Genomic DNA, 26442 nt, shown 5'->3' with positions numbered 1-26442 from the left:
CCAAACGCTTCCGATAACTGGAGATCAGTCTTTCGCTTACTTCTAGGACTAGGATTTACTCCTATGCTTTGGATCATTGTCTTGTTGCATAATCCAGTGGTGCTTGAGTTTCAATTTACAGACTGAAGACCGGACATTCTTCTTAGGATTTTCTGGAAGAGGGCAAAATTCATGTTTCCCTCAATTAATGTAAGTTGCCCAGACCCTGAAGCAGCAAAGCATCCCCACACCATCACACTCCCACCACCATGCATGACCACAGGTATGATGTTCTTTTTGTGGAATTCTGTGTTTGGTTTACACCAGATGTAACGGGACTCCTGTTTTCTAAACAGTTCCACTTTCGACTCATCAATCCACAGAACATTCTCCCAAAAGGTTTGAAGATCATCATGGTGTGTTTTGGCAAAATTTAGATGAGCCTTAATGTTCTTCATTAACAGTGATTTTCGCCTCGACATTCATCCATGGATGTCATTTTTGCCCAGTGTCTTTCTGAGAGTGGAGTCATGAACAGTGATCTTTATTGATGCGAGAGAGGCCTGTAGGTCCTTTGATGTTGTCTTTGGCTCTTTTATGACTTGCTGGATGAGTAGTTGCTGTGCTCTTGGAGGAATTTTGGAAGGTCAGACACTTCTGGGAAGGTTCACTACTGTGTTGAGTTTTTCCATTTGGAGATAATGGCTCTCACTGTGGTTCTTTGGCGTCCCGGAGCTTTTGAAATAGTTTTGCAACCCTTCCCAGACTGATGTATTTCAATCACCTTCTTCCTCATCATTTCTGGAATTTCTTTCAACTTTGGCATAGTGTGTTACTGAGTAAGACCTTTTAACCAACTTCATGCTGAAGAAAATTTTTTATTTAAGTGTTGATTTGATTGAAAATGGTTTGCAGTAATCAGGCCTGGTTGTGTCTAGTTAGCTGAACCCTATTATGAATGCAGTTTCATAGATTTGGGGAATTAGTAACTACAGGGGCAAATACATTTTCACACAGGCCCAGTTGGCACTGGATAACTTTTTTTGCTTCAATAAATAACATTATCATTTAAAAACTGTATTTTGTGTTTACTCAGGTTGCCTTTGTCTTATGTAAAATTTTGTTTTAATTTCTGAAACAATTTAGTATGAGCTGTCCACAAAAACAGAAGAAATCAGCATGGGGCAAATACTTTTTCACAGCACTGCAATATATTACTGTCAGAGGGAGCAATATATATATTTTTTCCCACAAAGACATCACAGCTATTTACATTTAGGTCCTGGCCCCTATTGAGCAAATTCTTCAGCTTCTTTGTTGATGATGGATGATGTTGGTGCACACAGTGCTTGGTCATCATTTACTTTGTTATTTTATTTCATGTTACACTTCATTGTAATTAATGTATGCAATGTAAGTTTATGAATCAATTATGACAAAAAGCACTTGTATGCACATGCTTTGACAATATATATTTTTTATTACTCTTTATTGCATAAACCACATGTACAACATTTACCACATATGCATCAGGACATAAAACCACAAAATAGTTTCTGACTACATTTTTACAATAACAATAAGCTCTGGAAAATATATACTGATTTAAAAAAATAAAATAAGAAAATGCATATGATCTCAGCAGAACAGAGAAGAAAGCAGCAGAACATTTGAACTGCACTTTAACCTTTGGATTAGATTTTGATTTACATTTAGATTACATTTACATTTAGACTACAAACAGTAGTACATTTTTTGTAGCTTTGCTACCAAATGTAAATCTGTTATTTGATTGTTTAATTTTTTTTTGCTCCCCACAGATATATGACACGTGAAAAACATAAATTGCACAAATTGAACTAATAAGCAAGAAAGGGCTTTGAGAAAACTTTTATATGATAACCGATTTTTCTTTTGTTAGAGCCAACATGTAAATATCTACTAAATAACAAATCAATGCACAAATCTTAAATAAAACTTGCTATTCCTATGACTCTAAAGGAAGTATATAAATAAAATCTCTCTTTTTTTTTTTTAAACCTAAAAATGTTTTTTAATAGTTGTTCTATGCTATGTGCTCCTACCAACCTATATATCATTCAAAGAATTCTGCATAAAATCATCAATTCCCAAACCAAACCAATATAAACTAATGTGTGAGGCAGGGAAAGTAGAAATACATTCAATTTCCATTTACATTTTTGCACTTGTGGTGTTTTTAACAGAGAAAAAACATAAAACAAAAATGTATTTGTGCGTATGTGTGCTTGAATGGTCTATTATAGCTCGTAGTGTATATTGAATAGCTTGTCATGATCCATAAAGTGCTGGTTTTCCTAACAATGGAAGAAATACACAGTAACACAGAAAGACACGGACAATTCACTCTCAATGACTGACCTACTCACTGTGCAAACACAAAAGCTGCAGTTAATTAAAGAACAGAACAGAACATTTTCCGGATAATATTTTAACAAGAAGCCACACAAGCCAAGAAGATCTACACATTCACCAGGAACTATAATTAACACTTTGAAAATAAGCGTCTATTTAATTAGAGTGCTGTATAAGCCATACTTTACTAACTCATGTAGCGGAAGCAGACCATCACAGATATCATGGTCCAACACTGTCTCAGATAACACCACAGTAACGATAGTGTGAGATGACGGAGGAATCGTAACTGAATACAGTACTAATGTCACTTGGTAATACTTTTGTAGCTGTTCATTTGCCTACAGAGATGGATGCCGATGAGGTAGCAATGTGTTGTCTAATAGAAATAGGCATAATAGTAGACGTAGTAGAAATACTAGCTTGCTTCAGCAAGCTTTTCAGGTCTACAAAGACAGAAAGATTTACAAATCAATGGCCCGTGTGCCTGGGGAAAGCAGACTGCATGTCCAGGTTATTCATTTTTATTCGTAGTCTTCGTAGGTGGACACGTAGGTTTACTAGCTGCAGCGGTGGCTCATGATCATAGAATTTGGTGGAACAGGACAATATTAATAACGACAGCCTCAAACAACATTAAATCAAGAGGTGACTTATGCTATAGGCTACTATCTAGTGCATTTTTAGAGTAATCGGGGAGTGTTGACAAAATACAGTCCTCCAGCATACAGTCTAAAAGCTTGTATGTTTTGTCAACTGTGTTCGATGATAATAATAATAATAATAATAATAATAATAATAATAATAACATCATCATCATCGACAGCCCAGGCTGCCAGGTTTCAGCAAAATTTCCAGCATAACTACATCTCAAAAACCACAAAAAAGACCTGAAAATAGGCCAATTTTTTAATACTTTTCTTCTTTTTCTCAGCCTTAGTGTGATCACCATGGAGCACACGCATTTCTGATGTACAGATATAATCCACTCCATAATCTTCTTTTCCTTCTCTGAATCTTTGTAATACATCTTATGGTAGAAATGGTTCTGTACACACAGACCTCGTAGACACACCGTCTGCACTTACATTCAGTTTGAGGAAATTAACTCGATTTAATTTTTAGAATATCTGCTCTAAAACAAGATCTTGGCAGCCGCCGAGTATTTATCCCAAATTGGTGTAAAAACTGTGACCCTGGCATCCCTGCAATTGACTGACCTGTCCTCGGCTCCTCCCCCCGAGCATGGGGCAGCGCGAGTTGTTCCCCAGTGGACCACTTTTAGCGCTTGTTGAAATTCCCATTTTTGGTTTCTGTGCGCAATAATAACTCTATGGCTCTAGAGCAGTGAGTGTGCTGCCCCACAATTGTACAACATCTATAAAAGCGAGCAAATCTGTGAAATATTAGCTTATACTTGTCAAATAGAATTTTTTATTTTTTTTTTATAAAAAATACAGTCAAAAGAGTATTTCAATGGGATTTAAAATGTATGGAGTTGCGATTGAGGATTTTCATTTGGCTGACATAACGTATATGGACAGGACTCTGCCCTGACTTGCTCCTATGAACAAGCCACAACTGCGTAGTTAGAAAGGGGTTACCGACCTCTTTCACCTCTCCACTGAGCAAAGAAAGAATAATGCTCTAATGAATTTCACAAAGCATTTTTTAAAAATTTGACATGTATGTTTAAATATTCAAGTTGGTTCATATGTTTCAACTGATGAATTTATGATCTATCCATCCCTGAAATCTGTTGGATTTGCTTTAAATCTGTTGTGTAACCGAAAGGAGTGAACTCTGAAAGTCTGGTTGATTCGAATGATTTCACACATGACATCTGCAGAGAGAGCAGAGTCATGCTCCTGCTAAATGAATTGTCTAACTGGTTCAAGGTTGCTCAAGGATGTTCCCTAAAATACCTCCTGGGTTCTAGAAATGGGTCAGTGCGCAGAGCGAACAACAAGCAGAAAGGCAGCAATAGCCACCGAGCAATAACCAAATCAAGAAAAACTATTAAAACAGGCAGAGAAACAGAAAGTGCAAAAATATTTCCTCATATATCCCGATATAATTCTACAAGCAACGGATGGGCTAAAGCGTGCACGTGGACGATGGCTGATGCTAGGTGAAATATAATTCTGCGTGTTATAGCTTCCTGTGTTTGAAGGCCAACAATCATCTCATGCTGATGAACTTGTATTTGATTTTTTTTAGGACTTAATCCAAGATTGTTCAGCCTCAGAAATAACATTAAACTATGTCTAATTAACAACTACAAAAATACTTAAAATAACATGTAATAAACAAAATCTACATTTAGATATATTCATTTAGCAGGCACTTTTACACAAATTGACTCACACCTAAGATACTATGCAAGCCTGGAGCTGAGAAGTTCAGGGTTAAGGCGTCAATAGTCGTTCTCTGAAAGCTTGGGAGTTGAACTTCTAAACCTTAACCCCGGAGCCATGTATACACAAGTCTACTCTGAAAAGCCATGTGCATCAGACATTGGTCAGTATTTTCATTGTCTCAGTTCGCAGTTTAAAGACATCAGCAGAACTAGCACTTTCACAAAAACACACAACGTAACACAGACAGCTAGAAATATATACCACGAATAGAAATTTGGTTTGATTGACTCCTTAAAGCGTGCCTATGGCATAAGCATGAAGTTCAGAAACAATGTGCATCAAAAAGCTGTATTATAACAACATTTACGAAAATTCAGCTTCAGGCCTCGACAAGACAGGAAGCATTTGTTTCCATGCTGGTATTTGTATGATTCATAATCAGAATCTCAACAAAGCAATACAGTGCAGAGGCAAAGTGGCAATATTTTGTTAAAAGTTGTGTATATTTGAAAAGTGCAAGTGCACATGCACGGTCATTTGTAACACTTAAGCGGCAGTGTCCCCTCACTTCTATTTACTTACTGCCAAATACTGATCAAGTATAAATAAAACCACTTTTGAGAGACATTACATTTTACTCATTCTTGTTCTGCTGGTTCAATGCACAGTGATTTTAGTATTTTAGTTAGTATTCAGCCTGAATTTCTTTTTGTTTACAAAACCCTTCCTGTTTTCATTTTTGTCCTATATTCCTTCTTCAAATCTCACTTGAAAGCATCAGCTTTGTTGGTCAGCACTTTTCACCTTTCAAACTACACCCTCTCTTCCATCTTCACTAGTGGATACTTGAAAGAACTTGGTAGAGGCACCTGAAGCACAATGATCGGTCCTTTCCAGCTTGCGGTGTTTCTTTATCTCTGGAGGCAGGTCTTTCATAGTGAAGACATCTCTGATCCTCTCCATGCAGACATTAGAGGCTTCGTGGGTTTCCTTAGAGAGCTGCGACAGGCTAAGGAAGCCATGAGGGAGGTCGTCCACTACACACAAAGTCACGGGCTGCTGAATGCTCCGTAGTCGTCTGGCGAACATTACAGAGTCGTCTAACATGGGGTCCAGAGCACAGGCCTAGAGGAATTCAGAGATTAAAACAGACATTAATAACTGGAATCAGAAAGTATGTTTTGTAGGGGTATAAAGCAATAATCACTATCTGTAGCTGTTTAGTGTTCCAAATATGTTTATCTGCATCTGTATTTGGAGTTAAACCTTACGTGGGTGTGGCCTAAACAAGAAACACTGGAACAAAAAGCCTGAGGTACAAATGCCAGCAATGTCAGTATGGGGTGTGAATTGTGACTCTGACAGTCCCTCAACCTCAGCTACATCACTTGAGTTTATCATAGGTCATCAAAAACACACTTTTAAAACTCCAGCTAAAATACCCCAGTCGTAGCAGGCGGCAAAATGTTGGAAATTTTATATGCGTATAGTTGGAAAAATAAATAAATCATAAAACTAGGTGGGAAACCACAAAATCTGGCAACAGCATCTCTTACCACTATATGAATAGGAGGCAGTCCCCTCAGCATATGGTCTGGAGCCAGAATAGGTGACATGTAGGGATTTCTAAAGACAGGTGAGGAATCAACATTCATTTTGGCAAGCTGCTCTGAACGCAATGGCTCAAAGTCTCCAGGAAACCCCCGTGGGTTGTCTGAGTGTCCTTCCCCGTCAGGGGGAGGTACTGCCATGGACGAGATTGAACTTGACACGGAGGGGTCTACCTCTTTGGAGAAAAGTATATTTATATCCTCTGACTAGAACAAAAATGGAGTAGAGAGAGAGAGAGAGAGAGAGAGAGAGAGAGAGAGAGAGAGAGAGAGAGAGAGAGAGAGAGAGAGAGAGATATGTGTAAGATGAGGAGAACATTTGACTGCAAAACTAAATAATGGTTCTAAACATACCTTGCTTTCAAGGATTGCTGTGGTGTTGAGGATAGGAGGATGGTGAAGCGAGAGGTTGGCAATGTGGTTGGCAGTAGAGCTGGTGCTGTTGTGGCTGCTGTTGGTGAATGTGCTGGTAGTGTGGCTGACCAGACCCTCACATGTGTGGCTTTTCAGAGATTCTCTTTTCACTGAGAACTCGGAGGATGTTCCTGGAACCAGAGGGTCAGACTGGGTAGAATTGAGAGTCCCCTCTGATACACTGTTCCTCATGGTCTCTAAAAAGAGGAGTGGTAGAATCAATGGAGAGACAATACGTTTAACAACTAATACAGCTGCAGTATCTGTTGTGGTGAAGTATGCCCCAGAGATGGATTGGCTCAGTGTAGTGCTTGAAAAGATGTTTAAGAAATGGCCCAGAGGAAAACATTTTGAAAATTGAGTGTGTCCATGCTGTTATTTATGGGGTAATGTTTCAGACGAATGAACTTAACCAATAATCGAAATGATTAAAAACATCATGAAAAGAAAGTATGCAGTTGAAAATCTTCAACTGTCCAGTTTCAGTGAGCCTTTGCCCACTGTAACCTCAGATTCCTGTTCCTGGCTGATAGAAGTTGAACCTGATGTGGTTTTCTGCTGTTTAGCCCATTCATCTCAAAGTCTGGTGTGTTCTGTGGTCTGAGATGCTTTTCTGCTAATCATAGATGTAAAGAGTGGTTACTTGTGTTTCAAGGGGGGGGTCAGTGTTCCAGTTCAAACCTGCTAAGTTTTTGGGAGGAAATGAAGAGCGTTTCTATCTTTTATCCACTCGAAAACCTACGAAAACGAATTCCGTACATAAGCATAGCGATGACATTCTGCGTGTGGTTGCGCAATGTTGACTTTTGTGATTGGCCAGCATACCTACAGGCTGTAGCCAATGGAAACACTTCTCTATCAGCGCCCGTCCTCACAGGACCAATCAGACCACCTCAGATAAGTTAACAGAGTCTTAACGGGGCCGAAAATCTTAACAGAAACAGTTACTTTAACAGACATGATAGTAGAAACTTTGACATGGATAAAGCTTCGTGCACGTATCTGAAATGATCCAGGATTAATCCATTTTGAACGTCCTTATTCATTTTCATTTATTTTCACCATCATAGCTTGCTAAGTATTATATCCGCAGTTATGTTAGCCTACATGTTTATTACAAATAGAAACTTGGTCAATACTTACATAGAGAGATATGTAATGTTTGTAAAGTATTTTAGCTCTCATTTATGCAGATTCTCAAGCCACTATGGGCTTTTACTGTACCACTTTCATTTTTTTTATTGCACTGACACAGGCAGTCACTTTTATTTCTGCTGATAGTCAAAAAAAGGCAAGAAAGAGAGAGAAGAATTTGAAGGGGAGAGAGACAGTCATAGAGATATTTATATTAATATGTTTATATTTATATTGTATTTATACTCCAGTCATCTGAAAGTAGGCTTCAGGCTTCAATGATGCTAGTTTATTGTTCTTAAAGTACAAAACTTATATTCTTGCTACTATAACTCCACTATAGTTGGCAAAAGTACAAAAAGGTAGAAGACGACAATAAGGTAATGAACAAGGCAGGTAGAGTAATTATAGAGTAACATTATTATAATAAAGCAGCAATATAAAAAATAAGACTGGGACAGACATTCATTATTTTCACACTTGCCTCTTTAATGAAGGCTAGAACGTTTGTATGAAAGGATTATTTAGCCACCTATTTACACAAACCAATACATTATCCATTGTATTTATTGAAATACATGCATTATACCAGGAAAGACAGCATAACACACACACACACACACACACACACACACACACACACACACACACACACACACACACACACCTGCACTTGCTTTGTTGTGGTCCAGGAGTGAGTGGATCCAGTTTGAGGCTCCCTCTCTGAAGCCTTTAAATAGTAGGGCAGTGTCCTTCGTTACCGTCCCCAAAGCGTTGACTTTCTCTACCCGTTTCTCCTCCTGAGGAGCCAAACCTACACACAAATACATGCATTCATAATAAAGCAAAGGCAGAAAAAAACAGACATACTGAAAAATAAAATGGTCATTCATCTGTTCCTGATAGAACAGCTTTAATCCCAGCAGGCGAATCAAAGATTCATTTAGTAATTTTTCGAAATAATAAAACACCATTTGGAATATTTCTCTTCTACAGTCCTGTTGCTGACCTGCATAAGCACTGAGGCAACGGGACAGTACACTAAGGGGAAGGAGAGGATCCATAAGGCTGAGCAGACGGGAAGGCGAGGCACAGGTGGTGAGCATGAGAGCAGGGTATGCAGCCACAATGCCATCCGGCAAGCGTACTCGATGTGCCACAGCCATCATTGACACAGTGATGCACAGGTTACCCCCTGCACTATCACCAGCCAAACACACTCGCTCTCCTGTCCAACCTGAATTTCATAAAAGAGCAAGAGTGTGAGAGAAGGAAAAGAGCAAAAAAAAAAAAAAAAGGAAAAAAAAAGGGAAGGACAATTCCAACCATCATAACTTTACATTTTCACTTCTCCAAATGGTGTAAACAAATACTGAGGTTATGCTCATCACACTGATTTGTCCAAAGAATGAGTTCAAACAAGGGGACTTGACTCACCCAGAAGTTTGTGGTTCTTGATAGCCCAGCAGTAGGCAAAGAAACACTCCTCCAGTGCACGTGGAAAAGGGGCTTCAGGGGCAAGAGAATAATCTACTGACAGGATTGGAGCATTCAGTTCCTGAGACCAACTTTTCAGGTATGGCTGTGGGTAGGAGAATAAAGGAAAAAACTATTGCAGTGATTATCCATTATGAAATGTCACATTATGTATGGACAAATTATACATTTATTAGCTAGCTCCAGTGTGTTTAGCCAGCCCCATGTTTTGATTGACAGGAAACCTATTACAGTAGGCTAAAAAGTGGTAGCTGACGTATTGTAACAACGTATGGTGGAGCTAGCTAGTTAAAAGCGTTAATAATGACTAAGAGAAATGAATGAGTATATGATTATTATGCTCTTCAAAACAAAGTATCTAATGTAGCACATCATGTTTGTGCCCTTGCTGACAAAAAGTCAGGAAGTCTTTGGCCAAGGTTTGGGCCATGAGATTTGGTGTTCTGTCTTCACAACAAACGCAAAATCTATTATTTGAGTTTGGCGATCATCTTCATTTTCTCCTGAGATGCTGAACCGTGCTTAATATGGAAGAACACCAACAAAAGAAAGGAACATACCTCGTGTGATTTAGAAGTCTGTGCTACAAAGCCTCCTCCATGGTAATGTACCACCAGCCAAGGTGATGGAGGGCTCTTCTTAATCTTTAGACTGAGGGACCGAGAGATTGAGCCACTATCGGAACGGTATATTGCTAACAGCTTTTCACTGTCCTATTGAGAAAGAAAAGAACTTAAGGTAACAGGAAATTAGCACTGCAGAGAAAATAGAGCATGCAGACTTGCCACAGATCAGTGTTTCTAAACATAGCCTGAGACTAACCATGTGTACGCGAGGTGTGCATGAGCTACATTACCTGTCCCTCCCTCAGCTCACTGGAGATGAGTCTCATCTGAATTGGGCCAGGGCCGATATGGGCGACCGGAGAAGAGATTGTAACCATGTGTGTGGAATCGTCCACCAAGGGCAGGTCAAAGCAGTCAGGTGGCACAGAGAGAGTGCGATTCACCTTTACCTGAGTGGAGGTCATACTTGCCAAGCCCTAATGGGGAGTAACCAAATGATTACCTACTGAACCAACAGCTTGTCCCAAATGTAATGGCATGCAGAAACATTTCTCATTTAAAACCATTTTGTTATCACTTGTTGACTTAATACTAAGGTGCATGAGGTGAAATGTAGTAAACATTTATACTGACTGCCAAAACTTCGCTTTCAGTGATATTCCAGAATGTCTTCCAGAAATGAACGTCCAAGTTCTGAGTGATTCGCTCATACTCCAGGCCCCTCAGCTCAGGATCAATGGCATACTTTCCAGAGGTGAATAAGGAACTAGCAGCAACACCTACGAGAGAAAACAAAACAAAACAGCAGAAGGAATGAATTATAATAATTATAGCCTGTATAGTGATACCCCATAATACAATGAACCATCAATAAGACAGATACAGCATAGGACAGTCAGATTCAGAGCAATCCATGCAGAAGAGCAGAGGCTATGCACACAGGTCAAGGTAGACCCAAAACAAAAAAGGGTTCAGAATATGCAAATTTCCATTTTATTAAGTTGAGTCCTATACAATTTCATTTTTGTTGGTCTAGTGCAACAGATTTGCAAATAAATGCAAATATCTACACAAGGGATCAGACCCATCTGTCGTCCTTTATCAGAGATAAATGAATGAGCATGAATATCTTTTGTAGCATTTGTTTACACTGCAATTACAGCACTCTCGTTATCTCATGTCCCATGCAGCAAATGTTAAAAAGCAGACCTATGAATTTAACAGATAAACAGGAGATATAGCCACTAGATCATAAAAACAATTAAGCCATCGTTCTTCTGCAAATGTTTAGTGTTCCATAATCTATATTTTTTCCAAAAGTATGCAGCTATACTCTAGGCTTGTGCTCCTGTTCATCAAGGAAAAAGAAAAATAGGGCGTTCTAAATTAGACACATGGGCATCTATTCCCCTTTCTTCAACCAATTTCCAAGAGCTCTGTTTAAACTCTCATGAATCAAGACCAAACCAAATTTGAAAATCCCAGCGAGAGATCCACAGCACTGAAGATGAGCTTTAAAATGCTGCCCGAAAATAGTATAGACTTTGTATAGTATAGACTTTTTAATAGACTTTGACCCTGGCATGGCTGTTGCTGGCAGATGGGCTCGTTTGAGTATTTCAGAAACTGCTGATCATGTGGGATTTTCATTTACAACAGTCTCTCGAAAAACAAAACACATCCAGTGAGTGGCATTTCATAGGCATATCTTGTTGATAAGAGCAGGCATAGGAGAATAGCTAGACTGATTTGAGCTGACATGAGGGCTATGATAGCTCAAATAGGCACTCTTTACAACCGCGGTGAGCAGAAAAGCATCCCAGAAAGCACAACATGCTAAATCTTCAGGCAGATGGGCTACAACAGCAGAAAGACTGTCAAGTCCAGAACAGGAATCTAAAGCTACAGCTTCACCAAAACTGGACAGTTCAACACAAGAATAACAGCTTTAGCCCATCTATATGATTATTTATTTACAGATGCACTGTACTCTATCTGCACCACTAATCACATATAACTTTACAAGACCGTTTTGTATTTCAGGGTATATTCCTTTTGCATACAAACTAGATAATAAATAATGTAGACACATGCTATCCATCACCTTGATTATCTGATTGGCCGGAAGACATCAAACACACCATCTCATACCAGATCTCAGAGAAGGTTTAAGATTTACAAGTTTATTTAATGACAGAATTGCATCAAATTGCAGGAATGCTACATGAATACATGAACCACACCATTATAGTACTTTCAATAGTCTTCACAAAACAATTTCTTTTGGTCACCTGTGACTAAAGGGATAGCGTATTCTGAACTAGACTCACTGTTATATGATGTTAAAGTAAGCCCTGCATTAGACCCAGAGGCATCTGGAAATTAGACTGTGTCACATTTAGTTGATGTAAGAAGTTGCATACAGTTATACTGTAGAAAAGGGTTGAGGAACTAAAATTTCCAAGCCCCAGTTAATTTCTCTTATAAAAGGTCTGGAAAAGCAACTAACATGACTGAATGGTGACAAAACTTATCTTTTAATGCTTACCATTAGTAATTATTTCATGGCTATAAATAAGAACATTTGAAGACCTTTGTTTTGAACTTGAAGAGGGGAATAAACTCACACTTCTCTTTCTCTGTACATTTACCTTGAAACATTGCTTTTGTCTTGAACGTTTTTTTTCTATGTTGATGACCCCTGTTCTAAATATTTAGACTTGTGAAGACTGCTATAAGCTTTTTTGGTCAGTGCTAGAAGATAGCATCTAAGACCAGCTTTTAAGAACTATGGAAACAAAGATTGAAACAAAGGTGTCTCAAACTTTCTCTTCTACAGTAGGCTACAAAGAGCGAGCATCGACTCACCATATGATGTACTAGCTCCTGTTTCCACTAGGGTACAGAATTGAGCACAAGACACAAATGTTAGAACACCTTTCAAGGCTGAGTTTGCCTAATTTAATGCATAGGTATGGGTATTTAGGTGTCTGATATGCAAAATTAGGCTCAAATTCAGCTGTACAGGAAAAAAGATACATTTAAAGTCAGCCCATACACTGAAGTGCATATAATAAAAAAATAAATAACAGGGAAAATAAAAAATGGGGAAAAAGGTTACTGAGGGACACTGAAATTTAAATGATAAAAAGTTACTGACCTATGCCGGAATGATACCTCTTGTAGTTATCTCCGAACGCGACCAAGCCTATGGTAATACTCTGCAAGTGTGGACGGATGGCTGGAGTGAACTAATAAGACGATAAATGAGAGAAGGAATACGTTAATGAACGGCAGTGAAAGACAGGAAGATAGAATGTAAAACATTTCAAGAGCACTTCTGTTTAAATAAAGCGTTCATTTCATCAACTATGGATTCCATGGAAAATAACGGTATGACTAAAGTTAAATCAACCCGAAGCATAATTAATTTTAAGCAAGAGATACCAACATTGAAAATAAGAAAATCCTAGCAAGCAGAACACAAAAAAACCCCACAAAACCCATATTGTATGTTGGTGGTGGTGGTGGTGTTGGGGGGGTGTAAGGGCTTGTTGTTAGGGGGGGGCTCCAGGCTTACAGTATGAATGATAAAACATGCATTGGTAGAAGTGAAATTTAACTGCAATCTGCAGACACATTTTAATTTATAAGCAACTAGCCAAGTTACTTTATATCGTCCTTACAAGATGAACACAAGAGCATATCCGCCCGGCAGTCGAGCCCATGTCCATAGTATACTGCACGTACTAACAAACTGTCTACAATTGTAGTCAGACATTTACTGCAGATCAACTGACTTATTTTTAAAACGTTTGTAGGTCCGAGTGTCAGCACAGTATAAAAATCAGTCTTTACATTTTTACTATTGACATGATAGGAAGATATCAAACAAATCAAACTTGTCTTTTTTTAAAGGAAAATATACAGCCTACATACTGAAAGAATATATTAAATTGTGATGCTCGGCATACTTTACCCAATACTATTTTGCATACAGTTAATCCATTTGAACTGATCTCATTCAGATTGAGATTCTCATGTTTTCTGTTGGCGCACAAGTCTAAGCTTGGTGAATTAACAGGTTAAAGTTCCCCCAGTTAAAGACATAATAAAGTGAAACTTATGAAACTCTTTAAACTAAAAGCCTCTTTCACATCCTGCAACCTTTTAGTTTCAGTGAATTGGATTTTCATCAGGCAAATTTGATTTTTTATTCAGTCTCACAACTGCTTCTAGATGAAAAAAAAAAAGTTTTTAGCCAGTGGACAAAATTTGTAAATACTAATGCTAAACTGCAGATGTTGGCACCTTTGTGTAAGCTGCAAACTATTAAACCAGTTAAACACAGTATAGACAGGTATGAAATCCAGTAATCACACAAAAGACAAGGGGCGCGTGCACACACACACACACACACACACACACACACACACACACACACACACACCTGGAAGCCAACACAGCGGCCATAAAAGCAGCCCTTGTGCATGGAGGCATACTCTCGAAGAAAGAGCTGGCTGAGACCATTCTCATCTTGGTAGAAGAGGTTGCCGTGACTGTTGTCATGGAGCAGCCTCTGGGCGAGGTAGAGCAGAGCCCTCAGCTGGCACAGAGCACAGCTGTAAGCTTCCATCTCTGCAGCATAATGGGCTGCACGGAAGAAGATGCTCCGTCTGTGAGATGCAATGTGGCGTGACTTGTGGATGATGTGAAGAAGACAGCAACGCACCACCTGAGGGAAACAGGAGCAGAAATCCACAGAGACTTCAATGCAAGTATATCTGAACCCATTACAACCAATTTCATGGAAGAAATATTCATTCAAATCAGTCATCTTCGACAACAGCTTTATCCTGGTCAGGGTTGCGGTTGGTATAAATAAGCCAGGGTCATAATTTGGGCCAAATCTATACCTACAGCATGTTTATTATCTACGATGTAGATGTTGACCAATTTGTTTGTTAGAGTACTGTACAAGCTACACGCACCTTCACTATTGAGCGGTATCCATTAGCAGGAATGTGAGGGTCAAAGTCAAAGTGATGGTAGATGGCAGCAAAGCCACAGATAACTGGCTCGAGGCTGTGAGCGTGTTTCTGAATGGTCAATGTAGCGTCAACCAGCCTCTGTGGAGCATCTCCCGCTTGTGTGCCAGCGAAGAAAGTAGCGTTCTCCTCACATACCTCATACAGGGCTGCAAACACAGCCTTAGTGTCCATCACTGGAACAGAAAAACAATTATTGACAATTATGAAAACTTGCCTTTGTGGTTAATTACCTCAATCTCACAAGGAAATTACAACTTTTAACTGAAGTAAAGCTATTCAAAATCACATGCAGCACACTTGTTGCCATCCCTGCACGTGTCTTCAATTTAACCAATGGGGATTTTCCCATTCAGAAATAAAGCATTACTGAGGTCAGGCATTGATGTCCGGTGAGGAGGCCTGGGTCACAGTCAGAATTCCAGTTCATCCCAAAAGTGTTCAGTGGGATTCAGGTCAAGGCTCTGTGCAGGCCACTCAACACCACCCTTGGCAAACCATGTCTTCATGGAGCTCACAATACCTCATGCACAGAGGTATTGTCATGATGGAACTGGTTTGGGGAAAGCCCCAAAATCAAGTTATGTGTCCACATACTTTTGGCCATATAATGTATGTTCTGCTGCAAGATCCAACCAAGACCCAGTTATTTAAGGCACTCATGTTTGTGCCCCAGGCACTCATGTTTGTGGTTAGCTTGTTGGCATGGAGGTGGTGTCTAATTGTAGATTTGAAGGCTTATTGACCCCCCCAAAATGCATCTCCTGCAAATCTCTAGCTGTGATTTTTGGAGAAGTGATTGCTCATCTAACCATCCTCCTCATTGTACATGGGGGCAAAAAACGCTTGTATTCTTCCAGTCAGGTTTATTACAGAACATCCGCGGTTGTTTCGAAAATCTTAATTATTGCTCAAACAGTGCACTTTCAGGTGCATAGCTATATTTCTATAGCTACTGCCTAATTTATGAAGCCCAACACACTTTTGTTCCAGTTCTTTTATGTATTCTCTAATCGTCCCCATGTTGATGAATGATTAAGGAAATGTGGCCTCTCCGTCACCTCAAATTTATACCCCAGTGAAACAGGAAGCCAGGGAATGCTGCTTAACAGTTCCCAATCACTGATGTGTTTAATGGTAAAATATATATATAAATATAAATATAAATATATATATATATATATATATATATATATATATATATATATATATATATATATATATATATATATATATATATATATATATATATATATATATATATAAAAAATGGGAACATGCTTCTGTTACATTTTGTTCAAAGGGATGCCACTCATTGTAAACATTTTTTTAAATGTTTTTTTCTTTACCTTCTCTCATATTTTCAGTGTTAGATAAAAATTTTTTTATTATTATTATTATTATTTTTTTTTAAATAAACCACCCTTTTTAAAACCATCTTTACCAAGGGTGCCAATCACTCCGGAGATGACTGTACAGTATATATGTATAGGATTGTCTATGAAGAACTGTATGTACAATGCCATGCATGCAAAAGAAAATATAGCATGTGGCAGCCATCCAAGTATTTATAACCTCATGTGGCCCCTGAGTTAAAAACTGATGATATACATAAGTGTATTGTAAATCTCTAGTAGAAGTATGACACATTAGAAGCAACACAAGAAGGATTTTCTTTTAGTGTGGATTTGAAATGTCAACTCAATATGTAATAAACCATATTACATGGATAATGAGTGACACAGGCGTTGGGACAGAGGAAGGCTAAAATATAATCAAACAAAACCCTATTTTTTTCTCAAAAATTAAACCAACAGAACATAGAAGTTAGAGAGGACTACACAATTCTTACTTAGGCCCTGATAAATAAAAACATAGAATTAAAGGAGGGTGTACTTTCTTTTTACCATAACTATAGTCTTAAAGTAAATGAAAATAAATAACACTTAATATTTGGTTGCATATGACTTGCTTACAATATTTGCATTAACCCGGTGACCCAATGACATCACCAAACTGTTGCATTCTTCTTTTGTGATGCTTTTCCAGGCTTCTACTTCAGTTTCTTTCGGCACACATTGGCCTTTCCTTCAATTTGGTAGAGGTTAATTTTGGATCCAGAACTTTTGTGGTTCATCTCTCTATTTCTTAGCAAATTCCAATCTGGCTTTTTGATTCTTACTGCTGATGAGTGTTTTGCATCTTGTGGTGTGGCCTCTATGTTTCTGCCCTCAAAGTCTTCTTCAAGTGTTGGATTGTGATACCTTCACCTCTGTGCTGTGGAGAATGTTGGTGAGGTTACAAACTGTTGTTTTTGGGTTTTTCTGCACAGCTCTCACAATGTTTCGGTCATCAACTGCTGTTGTTTTCTTTGGCCCACCTGTTCCACATCTGGTTGTTAGAAAGCTGAAATTCTGATCTATCATCTCATAACCATCTTGTGATCTCAAACCCAAATGTCTTTAGTGTGCAATATGGCAAAAACAAAAGAATTGGTCTTGCTGTTCCAATACTTTCAGAGGTGATTGCATGTCGTATAACTGCAGCAAGATAACGTACAACAATGCTCTAACTAAAACAATAGCAAAGACAGGAAATACCATGTGAAAAGGAAAAAAGGTCAGTGCTCCCAGTTTCTTAACCTTGTCCCTGCCGCACCACTAAAATTGTGAAAGGCAGCTTGTTAACGGGATTACACAGTATAACCAGGCAGGAGAGATGGAATTGAGAGAGAGAGATTTTTACCTCTTAAAAAATCTAATAAAAATTGGTAGCGGTTATATCTGCTTACGTTAGATAACCCTTCTATTTGACCCATGCTTCATATATGTTGTTGTCATATTTAAATAGCATTGCTCCTTTGGACAACATTATGACAAAGCACTTCCTCAGTTATTGCTGCATTTCTTGCACTGGCTTCCTGCTTCAGATTTCAAAACATGATGCTTGCAAGTTAAAAACTGACCAGCTCCGACCTACCTGATGACACCGTCAATCCATGCTCTTTACAAAGTTCCCCATCAAGCCACAAGCTAGAACTCAACTCATCGTCCCTGAAGATACAAGTACGACAGGTACCAAGACGGTGGGTTGAACTTATCCGGCTGTCTAATCTACTGAGACGCTTTATCTTTAAACAGACTGAAGAACCACCTCTTCCTTAAGAACTTAAAGAAGCACTAATCCTGCCCTGACTTGACTTCTACTGTGTTTTTGTACCTGTATTTTCTTACCATCTTGAACAGGGATTCTTTTTTTTTTTGGTGGGATTTTTCCCCATTTTCTCCCACCCCCGATCCAGTTCTCCCCTATCGTACGGGGAGGGTGAACCCTAACATGCGCTTCCTCAGACACTCATGAAGCCAGCCAAATTGCATTACACCCATGGAGGAAAGCCCTATCTGCCCTCTTCCATAATCATGAGCTCACAGACAGCCACAATTGGCTAGTGTCCCTGTGATAGACAGAGAGCCAGAGCGAGAGTATGGGATGTTGACTGGCCTAAAGCAAGAAACGAAAAACAATTTACAATTGCAAGTCTGTTATGAATCAGTTTTACAAGTCAGACATCTAGCTTTCCCTTCAGACTCCGGTATTTTTTGTCACTATCCGACCAAGAACTGCCTACTTTCACAAGAAGAGGCCACGTTGACTGATATTGCAATTGACAGAGCTATGCTCAAACAGCAGAGCAAATCTGTCTTATTTATTTTTAAATCTGATATTTAGACCGAGTGATCACACATAATTGATGCATAATCGATTTGTCCGTTCGGACTGCAGTCGCGTTTACTTGTGCATACACATTGGTTGTCATGGTAATGGTGCAGCCGTGCTTCTGAGTAGTCAAGCAAGCAAAAGTTCGGTAATTGGGTGAATAAAAGTAGAACATGATTTCTTAAATATTCAAACATAATTTGTATGCCCTTGAAACCAAATAGGTAAACATAAAAAAACATTTAAATTGTTCAGCACAGAACAAACAAACAAGAACTAAAGATGGTGTGTGCCGTTTTGGCTGCTGTTTTTACGACAGACGTTACAATTTCATTAGATTCTCCCATGACCTTCTTTCCTGCTGGTTTTCATGCATGTTGTTCTTGTCATAAATATCTGATGTTAAGATATGTCGCCTCAGAGTGATGGACACACAAAATCCAATTTGATCGTTTTTGTGGCTTGAATCCGATTTAAAATCTTTCCCATAGTTGGATATATCAAAATACTGCTGAATAACTTTTAAATATGGAATGCCATGAACGTTTTTTTTTTTCAATCCAGCCACTAATATCTTGCACTAAAAGATTCAGCATGTCACCATGCTCCAAAGTTTGTTTACCTGTTGGAGGTATGTGCGGGCAAACAGAGGTGTGGATAGTCAGTCAGCTTGAAACCTTTAAGATTACAGGCTTGTGGCTCGACATGTACAATAAATATTAAATGCCTTGTGGGCTATGGGTGCAGCATGAGAGGTCGAGACTAGCTGTTAAAGGACTACACTGATATTGCACAAACACAGAGCTGCACTGATTCCATGTTGACGAGACAACACATTTCATTATTTGCACTGTAGGCGCAAGTATCCATTACTACTGTAGGTGGCCACCAATTTAATACCAGGAGCATTATTGAGCATCATATTAAGAGATATCTTGTCATCTCTTAAAAAAAAACATTTTTCGCCCAAAACCCACACACTGAGACTTTTCTCTGCAGGGAATTTGATACGAAAACTGCAAACCAGGCGAACACTCAACCCTCACCTCACATGCATTTCATAAACACACACCTATCCAAATGATTTCCTGACTCATCGTTTGTTTATGATTCAGTTTATGCTCGGTTTGTCCTTCGAGATATTAAGATGCATTCATTTGTGTAATTACACAAGCACATGAATGTGTTTAACCGGAAATCTCATTCCTTGCTATGATGTGAACCTCCGGCTTAAAAGATTTAAGCTTCAACAATAGGATCAGCCCTCAGACCAAAAAATGTGTACTCTTGGCCGACCCCCTTGGCAATCCAGCAACAACGGAGTACAGAAAAATGAACAATGGAGGCTTTGAGTGATATATCCTATTCAGATAGACCATACTTCCGTCCAGCATATGAAATATAATCATTAGTATCTACAGTATAGCACATGTTAAGAGTAATATAATTCCCATGTACTTCTTATTTAATAAAGATATTTCTGTCATTACGAAAAGATGTACAAAGTGCACATCATCACAGAATCTGGGGCAATATTTAACAAATGATATAATACTTCTAATCTGTGGTTAGAGCACAACCTTATTAAAAACGAGCGATTGAGATTAATCATAGAAATTGGATATTGCCAGAGGTACATAAACAAGAATCCACATATCTACATACGCTTAACTTTGCTTGACACTTGAAACATCAACAGCAGCTGTATTGCTTAGAGTGAAACAGAGTTAATGTGCTTTAATGTTTTATAAAAGTAAAAACATTAACATAAACATAATATTTGTCACCTTATCCACAGACAGATTTTTTTTTCCATTAAAAATGACATTAGTGTCCAAACCTAACCAACGTAATGTGCAGTTACATTATATATCATTTAAACCTGTGCTAAAATCTGGACCATTTGGACACCACAGACAAACACTAAACACTAAGCCTAAAGACTGCAAATATAGGGGAAAATGTCAAATGTAAGGCAAAATGCAAGTAAAGTTATGCACTAAAAAAGAAATTCATTGAAGTTCATCAATCCAACAACCCTACCCAGTGTACTGGAACAAGTCGTGCTTGTCCTTCTGTTGAGCAATCCTGGAAATATCCTGGAGATGCAGTACTTCGAACACTTGGTTTTAAAAGAGGAAAGCTACAAGCAGCTATTTATGTATCACAGAGATTGCACACACACAGCTGGATACCAGAAAAACTGTGTGAAAGGAGACTAAGAAAGGGAAAATAGGAGGCTGGGTATTTTGATTAGATCATCTGTCTCTTTCTGTATAACCACACCCTGACCTTTCCTTCATAGTCTTTTTTTGTGTCCTCAGAAAAACTAACTGTTGTTCTATTTAAGCCCTCTTCCCCCACACACACACACACACACACACACACACACACACACACACACACCTCTTGCATTCCAAATGCATGAGCAGATCTTGTCTTGTTACCCAACAAAACACGACAATCACACAGTGGCGGTGAGGTTATCTGGTGACCTCCATCCCCAAACCCTAAACAGACAAAGCAATGTTCCAGTCTATTACCGTTTCCAGTTATGAACTTCACCATATTTATATATTTATATATATATATTTATATATATATATATATATATATATATATATATATATATATATATATATATATATATATATATATATATATATATATATATATATATTTTGTTCAAAATATTCACAAAAGTACTCTGCTGTCATGGATGTCATTCTACCTCCCTTTGCCAAGATAACAGCTCTGCGTCTTCTCCTATAATGCCTGATGAGGTTGGAGAATGCATGGCAAGGGATCTGAGACCGTTCCTCCACACAGAAATTCTCCAGATCCTTCACATTTCGAGGTCCACACTGGTGGACTCTCCTCTTCAGTTCACCCCACAGGCTTTCTATGGGTTTCAAGTCAGGGGATTGGGATGGCCATGGCAGGACCTTGATTTTTTTGGATGTTTTGGATCATTGTCCTGTTGGAAGAGCCAACCATGGCCCATTTTAAGCTTTCTGGCAGAGTCAGTCAGGTTTTCATTTGATATCTGTTGATATTTGATAGAGTCTATGATGCCATGTATCCTAACAAAATGTCCAGGTTAATGTCCAAAACATTAAAGAGCCACCATCATATTTAACCATGGGCATGAGGTACTTTTCCATATGGCTACCTCTCTGTGTGCACCAAAACCGTCTCTGGTGTTTATTGCCATAAAGCTCTATTTTGGTTTCTTCTGACCATAGAACCCAATCCCATCTGAAGTTCCAGCAGTGAACTGAAGACACTTGAGTTTGTTTTTGGATGACAGTACAGGCTTTTTTCTTGAAACACTTCCAAAACAACTTGTGGTGATGCAGGTGACTTCAGACTGTAGTTTTGGAGACTTTCAGACCCCAAGACGCAACTAACTTCTGCAATTCTCCAGCTGGGATCCTTGGAGATTTTTTAGCCACTTGAACCATCCTCTTCACAGTGCGTTGAGACGATATAGACACACGTCAAATTACAGGTTGATTCAGAACATTTCCAGTTGACTGGAACTTTGACTGGTGCCAATAATTGTTGGACAACTATATTTAAAGATTTTTTTTTTATAAACCTGTGTTTTGTTTACAATTGTTTGATATCCATGAGAGCAGAGTATTATTGTGAATTTTTTTTAAACAAATGATCAAAAGGTTAAACAATAAAGACAATTTTTCACAGCCTTCTTTACTCATATTTACCAAGGGGGCCAATATTAGTGGAGGGCCCTGTATATATAAGAAGGCTTTGTGCTCAATTACAAATTGCACCCAAGTCATACTAATTTTCTGCATTAACTACACCAGCTGGCTTTAGTGGCTGGTAAACAACACGTTTTATTTATACCCTAAGAAATGAAATGTTCTTAAATGTCTGATGACCTCAACCCAACCTAGAATTTTCATTTACTGAAGACAAACCCAAAGGCAGAAAGACCCACAAACAAGCAGCAACTGAAGGCAGCTGCAGTAAAGGCTTGGCAAAGCATCTCAAGGGAGGAAACTCAACATTTGATGATGTCCATGGTGTTCCAGACTTCACGCAGTCACTGACTGCAAAGGATTTGTACCAAGTATTAAAAATAATCCTAATCTTTATGATTGTGTTAGTTTGTCCAATTACTTTTGAGCCTGTGAAAATGGAGAGAACATTGTGGTGATGACAGAGGCAAAATAAAGAAAACTGTCTAACTGTCCTAATATTTAAGGACCTGAATGTATGTGTCAAACTTGTTTTTTCCCCCCTGTAGTCAGAACTGGCGCTACAAGATAGGCAAGACAGGATACTGCCTTAAGCCACAAGCACTGAGGGTGGACCCAAAAAAGAGGAACTGTCACATGTCTAAATGTGTGAAGCCTCCAAAAACCTCAAAACAACATCTTAACACAACATTAACGCTAAAAAGTACGAAAAAGTGCTGTTTTGAGCCTACATAATGTAATCATGGTTGAACACCTGAACTACACCGTCTCTATCTTGCAACCTGATAATAAACCACAGACAACAGCTTGTGTACACTCAATATTTCAGCTTTTTGTTAAAATGTTAGATTTATGTTAAAATAGTACGCCGTCTATGGCAACAGGCAATCGATAGCAATGTACAATGTTGATAACGGCCTGCTATTTACCAGTATGCTGGTATAAAGGTGTGCACTGGGACTGTCTGAATGTAGTCCTGATATATGTCTCTATACCAGCATACAAAATAGTATTCGTTTAAATATCATAAAATATCACGAGTCAGTAGAAACATATCTGTGAGAGGTCAGTATTCCTTTGGGAGTGTTAAAAACATTATTGGTGCGTTCCTGCCAGGACAAATATCCGGGTGAAAGTATCTGGATAATCATGAGTTCATCACAGAGTAGCCACGTGCAAACATTTCATTACTGATGCCTTGAGAAAATAATATCCCACACATCCACAAAAACCTCCTTAATGTAACTGGAGATCTAACATGATCTATTAGTTTTTCTTCGACCAAAAATTCATTTTTCGGAATTATCAAACCATGATGCCATCTACTAAGCGTGTTCTTTCCACTGTTCAGTAGCCTGTGAAAGAACAGCAGTGTCTGCCACGCAAGTGTCTCCTAAACACAGGAGACAGGCATTGTATGAAAGCTTACTTTGTTTAACCCCCCCCCCCCCACACACACACACCCCACACTGCATTGTTGTTAATCCTAATTCGTTCTACTTATTCATTCATTCATCTACAGTAACTGTGTTATCCTGGTCAGGGTTGAAGAGCCTCTAGAGTCAAGCCCAGGAACATTGGACGAGTAGCAGGAATACACCCTGGATTTGACACCAGTCCATCATTGGGTAACACTCACACACTCCCTCTCTCCCTCTCTCTCTCTCTCTCTCTCTCTCTCTCACGCACACACACACACACACACACACACACACACACACACACACACACACACACAGGGGCGATTTAGAGTAGCCAATCCACCTATTGGTATGTTTTTGAGAGATGGGAGGAAACCGGAGAACCCAGAGGAAACCCATGGACATGAACACAGAGAGAACATGTGAAATTCCATACACACCTGTGAACTAAGCTCAGGATGGAGGGAAGATGGAGGGATCCTGGAGCTGTAAAAAGGCAGTGTTACGTGCTATGGCTGCCCTTGGTCAATTTATACTGCCTTTTAATAGCTGTTAGTTGAATAAGCTTAAAAGATTTGCTCTCTAGTAAAAGATAAGCCTAGCAATAACATTGTTATATGCAGGCTGGATTATGGGTTGGTTCTACTGTAAAACTGGATGACCAATGAAGTTGGACCTTATGAATACAACACATTTTTGCAAGCAATCATTTCATCCCATGGTCACTGGCAATGTTTTTTTTTTGCTAAAATCTTCACATCCAACATTCTCACATAAGAGCAGGATCAGTGTAATATAACACACCAAATCCTGAAGTTCATCACCTGCTTTATCAGTTAGACTTGCATAGCACCAATACCTAGCATTTATCTTCATTCTTTCTACTTTGTTTAAGACGACGTGACTTCTCAGTGTGCGAGTCCTAAAAAATGTACATCATTATTACACAAACTAACCAGTCTCCAGTGTAAAAAACAGTTTAAAACTAAAGAATGATTTAAAAAAAAAAACAGCCTTCACACAGTAGGTATGCTTTAGTACAAACACAGGAAGACAAACAGCCCTGTGCCTATGCCATGTTGAAAAATGACTTCTTTTATTATTTTTATGATAATGCACAGTTTTCTGTTAACTCATCTTCTTCCTACATTCTGCTTTAAAAACTTGATGTAACCTTAACCTTAAACTACTGTCACAGATGCTGCTATAGAAAATTAATCAATAAAAATAATAATTATATCAAAAATAATAACCCTCTGACTGCTGTGATAAAGAAAATCAGATCTCTCTTCTCTCTCACACACACCCCCATAACAAACCCCTGCACAACGAAAGCAAATGACGTCTCAATGACGTCAAATGCAGCTCGTTTCCAAACGCTGGATGACGTCACCGCAACGTCATTCCGGATTCCTGGACTGTTTCTTCAGCTGCTGACGGTAATGGATCACCACATGGGGTGCTATCTTACAACACTGATCGGGTTCAATCACACACACCAGTTGAAAGGAGCCGGTGTTCAAAATCTAAATAAAAACGACATTTTCTTGCCTAATCTGTCGGCTTCCTGTTTAGTAAGACACGTAAAGAAACACGTCCTGGAAACGTGTTTGTGGCATCAGCAGTGCGACCCTCAGTACAAACTGTGTCTGATAACTCTCTCTCTCTCTCTCTCTCTCAGGACATGTAAATTCATTTAATTATCTCAGGACCTCTCAGAGAGGTGAAGTAAGTCTATGATACTGGCATTTTGTGCACATTTCATCCAGTTCACCGTTAAATAACTGTCCCACACGCTGTCACTACAGCACACCAAGCGTTCAAATATACACAATGAAAGAATTATGTACCTATAGGTCCGTCTTTATGTTTGGATAATTGCTTTCCATTTGCACCCTTTTCTTGAACGCCGTTCCCAGCCTTCTTCCTCGACGCCATATTTCTGAAGTGAATCATCGCCTGCCCTTCTGTTCCTGCTCTCTCATACCTGTCAGAAAGTCCCACACAAACATCCACAATTACAACCAATCACAGATCAGCGCGGATCAGTTGAACCTATCATATTCTTCGTTCCTCCAATGGACCGCCCACTGGTGTCGCTGGGTTGCCTATGGTTACACGCATGGCGCTAGTAAACGAAGCTCTGAGGTGAACCGCGATGGGGAGCTCCAAGTGTGTGTGTTGGGGGTAGTTTTGCATATATGGAAGGCTATTTTGCTTTCATGACCATAGGGAAATTTGCGTGATCATAACACGACGTGTAAGCCGTTCTAAACATTAGCAAAAGTGTGTGTTCATTCTTCTTCTTGAGCTTTTTAGCGCGTTAGTAATCTTCTATTGCCGCCTACTGGTGACAAACGGTATGACTTCATTGCCCAAATGAAATGCAGGACAGTGGAAAGTCATTTTGAACAATATTTCATTATCAGTGTTGTTTTGTTGGCATTGCCTGACATTTCTGAGTTAGTCAAGTCAGCAGATCATAATCTGTGCTTTTTGTTTGGTTACTGTAATAATAATCCGACCCTACACCACCAAACAGGCTACACAAATTCTAGTCCAGGCTCTCGTTAT

At 38.9% G+C, this 26442-nt stretch overlaps 1 protein-coding gene across 4 annotated transcripts; it reads right to left on the bottom strand.

Annotated features, from left to right (window-relative positions):
- Window positions 1–1439: 1439 nt before the first annotated feature.
- lipeb (lipase, hormone-sensitive b) lies at window positions 1440–25860 on the bottom strand. Of its 4 annotated transcripts, none has more exons than XM_047150269.2 (14): window positions 25719–25860; window positions 14946–15178; window positions 14405–14689; window positions 13115–13205; window positions 12823–12849; window positions 10588–10733; window positions 10245–10430; window positions 9949–10101; window positions 9329–9473; window positions 8901–9128; window positions 8559–8705; window positions 6698–6954; window positions 6290–6550; window positions 1440–5858 (listed from the first exon to the last, which is right to left on the bottom strand). In XM_047150269.2, exons 1-14 carry the CDS (start codon window positions 25822–25824, stop codon window positions 5541–5543), a joined length of 2583 nt encoding a protein of 860 aa, XP_047006225.1. In that variant the 5' UTR covers window positions 25825–25860; the 3' UTR covers window positions 1440–5540. The 4 variants fall into 4 exon arrangements, with proteins under 4 accessions (XP_047006225.1, XP_047006226.1, XP_017308661.1 ...); XM_047150270.2 differs by lacking the exon at window positions 25719–25860 and adding an exon at window positions 20763–21065; XM_017453172.3 differs by lacking the exon at window positions 12823–12849.
- Between the last annotated feature and the right edge of the window lie 582 nt (window positions 25861–26442).

Source organism: Ictalurus punctatus, chromosome 23 (assembly GCF_001660625.3).
Source record: "Ictalurus punctatus breed USDA103 chromosome 23, Coco_2.0, whole genome shotgun sequence".
NCBI classification, from domain to species: Eukaryota; Metazoa; Chordata; class Actinopteri; order Siluriformes; family Ictaluridae; genus Ictalurus; species Ictalurus punctatus.
Note: the sequence above shows the minus strand (reverse complement) of the source record. Positions and strands in the feature narration are given on the sequence as shown.